The 10,000-nt window shown below is 41.8% G+C and overlaps 1 protein-coding gene and 1 long non-coding RNA gene across 2 annotated transcripts in view; one reads left to right on the forward strand and one right to left on the reverse strand.

Annotated features, from left to right (window-relative positions):
• LOC134469271 (1-phosphatidylinositol 4,5-bisphosphate phosphodiesterase beta-1-like) overlaps nt 1-10,000 on the forward strand; it is a 229,197-nt gene that overhangs the window by 157,256 nt on the left and 61,941 nt on the right. The window contains exons 20-21 of the mRNA XM_063223432.1: nt 109-263; nt 740-904. Of these exons, the coding sequence (XP_063079502.1) occupies nt 109-263; nt 740-904 (320 nt within the window). The remainder of the gene's footprint in view (nt 1-108; nt 264-739; nt 905-10,000) is intronic.
• Nucleotides 4,843-6,788, reverse strand: LOC134468578 (uncharacterized). Its single transcript, XR_010038848.1, has 4 exons — nt 6,683-6,788; nt 6,366-6,514; nt 5,556-5,626; nt 4,843-5,161 (listed from the first exon to the last, which is right to left on the reverse strand). It is a non-coding gene; the product is annotated as an uncharacterized LOC134468578 (long non-coding RNA).

The following is a 10,000-nucleotide window of genomic DNA, read 5'->3' on the forward strand; positions in this document are numbered from 1 at the left end:
AATGACAATGCCATTTTGCACGTCTTTGACCCAAGAGCACTTCTACTTCTACTTTACACAACTCTGCATAAAACTATCTGCTTCTGCCACGTGTTGGGTGATGTTCAGACGCGGCCATGCAGCTGAACCAGGGCATGTTTGAGTACAATGGCAAGAGTGGCTACCGGGTCAAGCCCGAGTACATGCGGCGCGCTGGCAAACACTTCGACCCCTTCACGGAACGCACCGTGGAATGCATCGTGGCCAACACACTCTCAGTCAAGGTGAGTGGGTTCACACAGACAGTCACAGTCGCATATACGCTGAATCAAGATGCACACACAAAATGCACTCTCAATGTAGGTGGATTGACACACACAGTGATACTCCAGATGGGCCCCCACACACACAAACACAAACTCACACACACACACACACACACACACACACACACAAACACAAACTCACACACACACACACGTACGCACGCACACGCACACACACACACACACTCACACACAGACAAAGGGGTGGAAATTATGCTATCCCCATCAGAATAATTTTTCAGGAACATCAGTTCCTGAACTTCGATTCAGGAACATCTGTTTAAGGGTTTAACCAAAAACCAGAAACGTTAAAATACTGTTCATGTTCGGAACAAGCCCGGATTTGCAGAGCACTGTGTTTCTGTACATGAGGGTTGTTTTCTCTTTCGCTCCCTGACCCCTTTGCTGAGCGGTGGTCTGTTGTGCTTGTTCAGATCATCTCTGGCCAGTTCCTGTCAGACAGGAGGGTGGGGACGTACGTGGAGGTGGACATGTACGGTCTGCCGGTGGACTCCAAGAGGAAGGCCTTCAGGACCAAGACCTCGCCAGGGAACTCCCTCAACCCCGTCTGGGAGGAGGAGCCCATCGTCTTCAAGAAGGTCAGTGCCCATAGGCGTACACAGATAGAGATGATGTGGTGCGAAAGAACCTGCCCCTTTGCCATACTGGACAAATCCCTTTTTGAACATTTTTTTTTTTTTACATTGCATTACACTTAGCAGAAAAGCTAAAAGCAAAGCGACTTACAGGTATTATTTACAGGGTATACGTTACAGTCCCTGGAGCAGTGTGGGGGTTAGGTGCCTTGTTCAAGGGCACTTCAGTTATGGATGAAGGTGTAGAGAGGGTGGGATTCGAATCGGCAACCCTCTGATCTTAACACCACCTCCCTAACCGCTAGGCCAGGGCAGTTTTTTGTCACAATGTACTGTGGTCCATCTTGACATGATGATACAAATGCTTCATGATCAATAGCATGTGACAGTAATGCCCCGATAGAATATATGCCAGAAGTTCCACATGCCCCCCACTGGTCTGGACCTTAAAGGGACACTGTGCAGGAAATGGTCAAAAAAGGAACTGCAATTATGCTGCTCATTGAAACTGGGCTGCCTATTGCCAAATTTGAAATTTACATTAAAGTTTACTAAGTAACAAACTAATATTTTCTAGTATGGTCCAAGTAGAGTCATTTTTGCAGCTAAAAATGGCTATTTTTGGAAATTCAAAATGGCGGACCATGGAGAAGATCCCCCTTTTCATGTATGAAAAATGCAATTTTTCCAGTCATAATGAATACTTAGAATTTGATGGTGGTGGTAAGTATTCATGAAAAAGGTAACATTAGTGAATGGGCAGCATGAATTCTGGAAATAAACAACTAAAAATCTCACACAGTGTCCCTTTAAGCTCAGCGGTATCATGGTGTGCCATGCCAGAACTGGATTGTTGACTGGTAGGTCGCTGGTTCGAGTCCCGCAAACAAATACAGTTACACCATTTCAGTGGCAAATGCAAGGGGTTCATGTGGACGCACCTAGAGGGACAAACATGACGAAAAAAGTGTTGGTATTGTTGTGGCTGTTGAGCATTTGGCATGGCCCGTTATACATTTTCCATTGCCAAAAGGACCAAGTCAAAATGCATTGCTAAAGGTGCTGTGTCATGTCATAGTAGTTTAGTACTATGGTAGTAAAATCTTTTCAATATTTTAATTACAGTGTTCCACGGATATGGCGCTATGCATTATAGGGCCACTATCATTATTGTTAGCATGCTTGCAGGCAAGCAAAGGCTGAAGGCCGAACGGGCAGTGGAAAATCACCTAGACTTTGTTGTATTTTCCCTGTGGCAGACCATCAAATGCTGGGATATCTTTACAGCATGTTCCCCAAAACAAGGCAGTATTAGTCTTCCCAATATAATTACCACAGGTCTATGACTGTATGTGCAATCAGCTTTGTATCAACAAAAAGGGGGAATTTAGACTGTAAGAATGAGAAATGAGTGTGTGCGCCATAGAGGTAGAACATTAGACTAGAGGTGACCCCGCCCCCCTTTTCACGGCAATCCTTGGCAGCCATTTTTTGTAGGTAGACATGAGAAATGGAAATGAATGGAGAAGGAGGCTCACCTCTGTCAAAAAAATGCCTTAATAATGTGAAAATGTCCATCAACACTATACAAGGACAATAGTTGAAGTGTGTTGCTAAATATCTACATAATAAATATAATTTGATTTCTAAATGTATTTTTATCAACTCATAGGATTTAAGTAGATGTTTAGCCTGGCATTTCAAATCTGGTCTTTGATGAATGTGTTACTTCATATTCACACAGTTTTAGTCCATGTTTCAGAGAGGTGGGCGTGTTCTCCATTGACTTGCATTGACTGAAGGTGCCTACCCTATCTACAGACAATGGGAGGCGCCATGTGCCATTTTCCAGTGCTGTCTCGAATTGCTGTGTCACCTCTAGTCTAATGTTTTACCTCTATGGTGTGCGCAAACAAGTGTAGAATGTCCATGGGCTGCGTTTCCCAAAAATCCTTAATAGTACCTAAGCCGAAGTAGTACTGAAGTATGAGGGCCCCCCTAGGCAATATACCACATCACTAAGTTGACGCATACAATCATTTTATAGGCCTACGTACAATAATTTTTCTTACACAAAAAAATGGTTGCGCTAAGAGCATTTGCAAGGTAAAATAGTGTATGTGTAGACTTTTAGTGATGATGTGAGACCTCTTTCTAATATGTTGCCTAGGGCAGTGTTTCCCAACCTTTTTTGTGCCAAGGCACACTTTTTCCCTTGAAAAAATCTTGCGGCACACCACCAACCAAAAATGATGAAATAATGAAAACAAATTATTCTCTGATAAGAATGACTATATTGTTAATATAGGCAGCTACAAAGTGTCTTGAATAGCAATCAAATAAACACAAAACTGTATTTTTTAGTCATATTTTATATTTCCTCTTTCAAATAAAAAGAGCACTTAATGTTCACTTCTTAAAGAAGCTATAAACTTCAAAGTAGGCCTACAATTTACAAATTGTTATTCTGTCCAAAAGCATTCTATTAGCAGGAATACAGAAAATAATGCTTATTCTGACAGTAGCAACATTTGGGAAATATTTCACTGAAGATGCATATGTACAAATATCAATCTCTGTATATTTTACTCACTTAATCGTAATGTGAAACCTATGCGTCTTTCACCTTTGGCTAAGGCCCGCCCTAAAATGCTGTTTGACTGCAAAAGGACAAGGTCGGTCAGAAGAAGTCGGACGGACAGTTTGACAGCGCTCCATGAACTCAAAGCGGAAATCTCATGTTTTCAAATGCAAGATATGACGGTCATATTAAAAACTGATAGGAAATTGTGCCTGGGGTGTTTGTGACAACGGTGCAAGTTTCCCCGCGAGGTAACAGGAGGCAATCGCTTTCCCCTTTCTCTAAAACCGGGCTAATTACAGTATGCTTACCGGCAGTTGGATAGTCTGGCTTGAAGGGTCTCGGCATCCTCACACTCGACTAAGCACGCGGACCAAGAAACTACGTTGTGTGCTCAATCATGCCACCACCTCACTCGTTCAACTTTTCAGTAAGGTTGTAAGCAAAACACAAATCTGTTTCATGGTAGGATTTTGGTTTTCTGACCTAATTAAAGAAGAAACAGCGCTAGCAAAGTGAACTATCAGTCACGTCAGGAGGATTGTTTTGACTAGCAGCTGATGGACGTTTTTTGTTATGGGCTACTGAAGATACATCAATGCAATTCGCTACCAGCTGCCACCTAGTGATAAGGAATTATTCATGCTTAGGACGCCAGTCAACAGCAGACTAGACTAGGCTACTAGAAAATGACATAGGCATTATTTGCTGATAATAATGATGAATAAAAAAATAAATAAAAATAAAAACTCCCCAAGAATTTTCCACGGCACACCTGACGATCTCTCACGGCACACTAGTGTGCCGCGGCACAGTGGTTGGGAAACACTGGCCTAGGGGGCACCTCATACTTAAGTACTACTTAGGCTTAAGAACTACTTACGTTTTTTTGGGAACCGCAGCCCTACTCAATACATTTGACATGAGATCAGGGGCACCACTTGTAGGTTCTCTGAAAGGAAAGAATAGTGGGCCCTATGCAGATGTCTCAAAAGTAAAACAAAAGTACTTTTGCCACCTCTGGCCCTATTGCAACTGTATCCCAGTCTTCTTGAAGTCACTTGAAGTGGTAGTAATGGGACGCAGCTCTACTCTGTGAAACTCTGGACCCCTGAATTATTCTGATCGGCCCTCATGTTGGGCCATGGAGGGTCATAAAAACACACAAATGTCCAATGTGTTAAAGTTTAAAAAAGGGAAATGTCTTCAAGCTCCAAAAAAGTCCAGTTACTCTTTCAACAAGCCTAAAAAGAGCATCCACAAGTTACTGTACAAGCAGTTAACACTGACTGGAACCTTTGAATGTGCGAAGAAATGAGTCGAATATACAGTAAACAGAGTGAAATAGACTACTAATAGATAAGGTCTTCATATTCATTTATTATCATTAGGTGAGATATGACATACCTGTGTTTTAAATGTGGTTTTGATCAATCACATGCCATGTCTTTAAACAGTTTTTTAATGTAAAAGCAGGTTTTGCAGGAACTTAAATTACTCTTTTTCATTCATATTAAGCAACTGCAATACAATTTCCTGGATCTCTTTCCACTACAAAGTACGAGATCTTAAGGGATGTAACAGGATGGGCATGATAGAAGAGATAAAGGATCACGTCACTATTGATCTCTTCAGTGTAGAAGGTCATGGGAACAAATGACCATGTGCCAGGCTCTGATCTGTTTGGAAAAAAAAGATTTTTTGAGAGGAACCTCTGTGCAGGCAATAGAGCAATATTCATTTACAGTGTTGCCAGATGTGTCTGATTAAATTCCGCCCAATAAGTTCTCAAAAAACGCCAAAATGCGCTGAATTCCTCACAGTTTCAACAAATTGCGCTGATTTCTATGGGCATTTTACCCACAGACAGCCATCCCAAGCAGCCCAATTGCCTGCCCTATCTGGCAACACTGCTCATATATGCACGCACACAGTGTCCAAGGAACCTGTAACATCCGCTCAAGCATGAGTGCTCACAAACACGCACACGGCACGCACACATGCACACAGTGTCCACAAGGATTTAGAGTTGTTGGGTTATATTACAGTACATACAGTATCAAGGGTTCTTACTCAAATGTAGGATTTTTAGCTTCATAGAAGGACTTGGTAGGACAATCTGGGCAGGCATATACTTGATTCATCTAGGAGAAATATGCATGCACACACACACACACACACACACACACACACACACACACACACACACACACACACACACACACACACACACACACACACATAGACACACACACACACACACAGATATTAATACAAAAAAACACTAACATAGTACACAATACATATTCAGCATGGTAAAAAAATGAAAACATAGTTCAAAAGGGTGCATTCAACAGAAGTGACCCTAAGTGTCATCAAGTAAATAAATGAATTTAAATGCGTTGAAAATGCATACGTGGTTCGCCATTTGAAAGCGTCACAAGATTTACCAAATACTAGTGGTGTGGATTGGCTCTGCCCTCACGATCCGATTCGATCACGATTCGGGAGGTAGCGATGCGATTCTATGCAATACGATCTGATCAGATTCAATTCTACAATGCATTGCCATGCTTTACATTTCTACTGAAAGCAAAGCAAATGTTTAATCAGTCATGATGAGGCGATACAAGTAGTCAGATACTGAGCAACAATGTATTGGCTGTTTTCTGTATCAGTCTGTATCAGTCTTGCAATGTTTTGAAGTGCTTTTATTTCATTTAACATTCATTTGCTCCCGAAATATCCATGGAAGTAATCTAAACTTTAAAAAAATTGCCGGATCGATTCTGGAACTTGCCAGATCGATTGCGGATCGTCCATGCCCCGCATTGACTTGCATCGCTGAATCGATCATTGTTGACACCACTATCAAATACTCACCACATCCATAACCTTTGACGCTACATCCTTATAGTAGTCTGAAGAAGGATCCAGGAGAGAACTGTTATAGACAATGTTCTCCAGCTCCATTTGAACAGTATATTTGCAGAAAACTGTATTTTCCCTGGTATTGGGAAATACAGGGATGCCTGTTGAAGAAATGGGAAAGGATGTTACTTGCCTCCTTTTAAAGCTAATTCTTTGTTATTTCAATAACAAAAAAACAAAATAGGCAAAACACAAACGAATTAAGTCATGTCACAGTCATCAAACAAACAGTCAAGGTAGAAATAAAAACTCAAACTAGTTGAACTCACCTGAGATGTGAAATATCCCAGCACACAAAAGACCAACAGCCAGCGCGAGACTCACAGGTTGAGCCATTGTGCTTACCAACAGAGAGACTCCTTGGTGAAGGAAAGCAACTGCTATTTATTCCCTTGACTAGAGATAAGATACTGTACACTAGCCAGGTCGTGCCCTCCTCGTGACACAACAGCTTCAGCATTGCTACCAGTCAGGTCAAGAGTCAATGCAGGTACTTTCTGAGTTCCCGCAAATATGGGAACTCCTCCCACTTTGTTGGGAAGCAAACAATCATTAGCAAACCAAGGGAGGCCATTTGGGAAATGCTGTTAGGGAAATGTTAATTGTTATGCTCTTGGTCAGACCAAGTCTCGAAGAAATGTGAAAGTCGATGATAATCAGGCTAACTGTACACTACATTTTGATATCCCCACATTCTTGCATGCCTTTTTGTTGGATGACTTCCATCTAAGGCTGTCAAATGATAATTTTTTTGATCATGATAAATCTCAAAAAATCCATAGTTAATCGCAATTAATTGTGACTTTTAGGCCTGTAGCGGTACGCTGTATTCGTGCCGAACCAAACCGCACAGACCTTCGTCATGGTACAGTGCTGTACCAAACGTTACAGTATTATGCTCTATTTATATGTTTACATGCTACTTTTTGCCACTACATGCAGTGGTTCTTCACAAGGACCTGCACGCAATTGGAGTAGTCACCTAGTAAGGAGAAGTCTAGGCCTACTGCTAGCAACCAACAACAACAAGAGCTTGAAGATACCCTCTTGCTAAAATAAACAGTTTGGGAAAACGTTGGCTTCCTGTTAAAATATGCAACGCGCCAGATGTTTAGTGTTACGTGATACGTTAAAATTAATAACGGTCAGGAGAGCAAACAAAGTTGGGTTTAATGTGCACTGTCCAGCGAATCCGCCACTGATAGCCTACTGCACAGCATTAACTCATTGGCTGCCAGCCATTTTCATAAAAGAGTACCTCGGAGTGCCAGAGATTTTTCAGCATTTTGGGCGTTTTTTGGAGGCTCACAGAAAATTGAGTTCTGTGTCTATGTCAACGCCATACCTATCAAAACACAGATTAGACGCTCATCTGTCAGCAGAAAAAAACGGTGTCTCTCTACCCCTTTCCGTTCTTTCATAATCATCTGTTGAAATTAAGTGGAATTCGCCAAAATGCTGCTTTCTAGCCAAAAAGCTGAGAAAACGCCATTTGAAGTAGAACTATAACTGCAAACGTTTTTGCCCATAATGGCATCGTCCTAACAACTCCAAACCTATCAGATGCTATTACAGAGTCTTCTGTCATCTGTAGCCTGAACAAAAGATCGTTTGTATGACCTTTTCAACGTAATATACTGAAATATAACGGGGGTGGACTCGAAAACAAGGGTGTTTTGGTTTAGTTGCTGGCGCGCAGAATGGATCATGACAGCAGGTGCCCCTAACTCCGGGAACTCCCTCCCTCTCCCTCCCCCTCTGATTGTGCGCTCTGTACCCTCGTTGGAGAACGAATAACAGCTGGTTTATTTCCTCCAGAAATAGTACCGTGCTGTGTCTTGTGGGGGAGGGAGGCAGGTAGGCAGGCAGCTCCGCTTAGCGTAGCTTACTGCAGCTTCTTTGGCAGAGCGGACAATTTGCAGATTGATGATTACTGTAATCATGGTTCTGCTATAGTGATCTTGTCATATATTGTTCAATGAATTTTCTTTTGATAAAGTACTGATCACATATCCAACATTTCACAAGCCGATTGGAGTGGTGAAGGCTAGCTGGTCTGAGGCTAAGTGCAATGCTTTCTCATGTGAGCTGACTGTATCTGACCAGACACAAAGGCTACTCTGTTCCAAGAATCTGCAACCCCCTGTCTTTTTTGATGATACAGTAAGCTGATCATACTATACAGATCCATAAAAAATAACTAGAATGAGTAAAAATAGTTGACTTACCAAGGCTCCTGTATTTAGGCTTAGTTGTAAGTTGTTAGCGATTTCGCTAGCGTAGCAAAATTTATAGCCAAGCATTCCCAACATCACCACTAGTCCTGTGCATTCTCCTGTTAGATGATATTTTGTAAGCATCATCCTGATGTTGTGTAGGCTGATCACATTATCCAAAATGAAAGGTTGCCACACAGATCATCTCATGGTGTATTTTGGGCAAGCTAGCTGCAATGCCTTCTAGCTAGATAGCAACTGGGGGTTGTATTTTGGTCATGAGAGGAAGGGTTTTTTTGGTCAGGCTCTGACACTAAAATCAGTAGCCTACCTGTGTTAAAATCAGAGGACAAGAAAGTATACTACTGTCACAGGTGCTTTACTTTCAAAAATGATTTTGCTATGCTACTTTTGAGATTATAATAGTAAAAAAGGGGTGTTTTTGTCTTGACATTTCCTCCTGGTCTGAACTAAAGCCATGCCTTGACTGTTCCTAAGGACACTTCTGCCACCTACAGGAACAGTTAGAAAATGCCTAGAGGCTTGAAATTTATACAGAAGATAGGTCAGACCGTCCTCGAGGCCTGGCTGTAAAAAAAACGCAATTGTCGGCGAACGACGTCGAAGGTAGGGGGCGTCACTATTTGAAATGACGTCATTCGACGGCCAAGGCAGCCAATGAGTTAAAAGCAGAGTGCACAAGCAATGATGTTTTTATGCAGGGAAAAGAGCAGGTTTAGAGGATTGTCCTTTGTGAGACCTTGAAGAAAGTGCTTTTACTTACAATTATGAAATCTCCGACCCAAATAACAGTTTTCACTCGCAATACCCATGTAACAAATACATCCGTTTCACAACGTCGTGAAATGATCTAGGGATTATGCCACATGTATCTCTCTCTCGCTCTCTCTCTCTCTCTCTCTCTCTCTCTCTCTCTCTCTCGCTCGCTCGCTCGCTCACTCACTCACTCACTCACTCACTCACTCACTCACTCACTCACTCACTCACTCACTCACTCACTCACTCACACACACACACACACACACACACACACACACACACACACACACACAATAAGTTAGGCTATTTACCAGTTCATTCATGGATAGTTCAACAAGCTAACTGGTAACATTTTGTAATAAAGCCATACCAACATAAGTTTTCTCCTATCGAATAGTAGATTATATTTCTGTAGCCATCTAGACCAGTTATAGTGTTTGAGCACTCATGTTTATCCTATTTTGCCAAATACTTGTATCATTTTCAAATGTGCAAATGTATCTTCTTCTGCATCATGTTTATATCTACTGGCCATTAGCTTGCATCTGAATGTGACAACATTTTCAGATGTATTGCTACTGCTAAGGAAGG

This window comes from Engraulis encrasicolus, chromosome 18 (genome assembly GCF_034702125.1).
Source record: "Engraulis encrasicolus isolate BLACKSEA-1 chromosome 18, IST_EnEncr_1.0, whole genome shotgun sequence".
Lineage (NCBI taxonomy): Eukaryota > Metazoa > Chordata > Actinopteri > Clupeiformes > Engraulidae > Engraulis > Engraulis encrasicolus.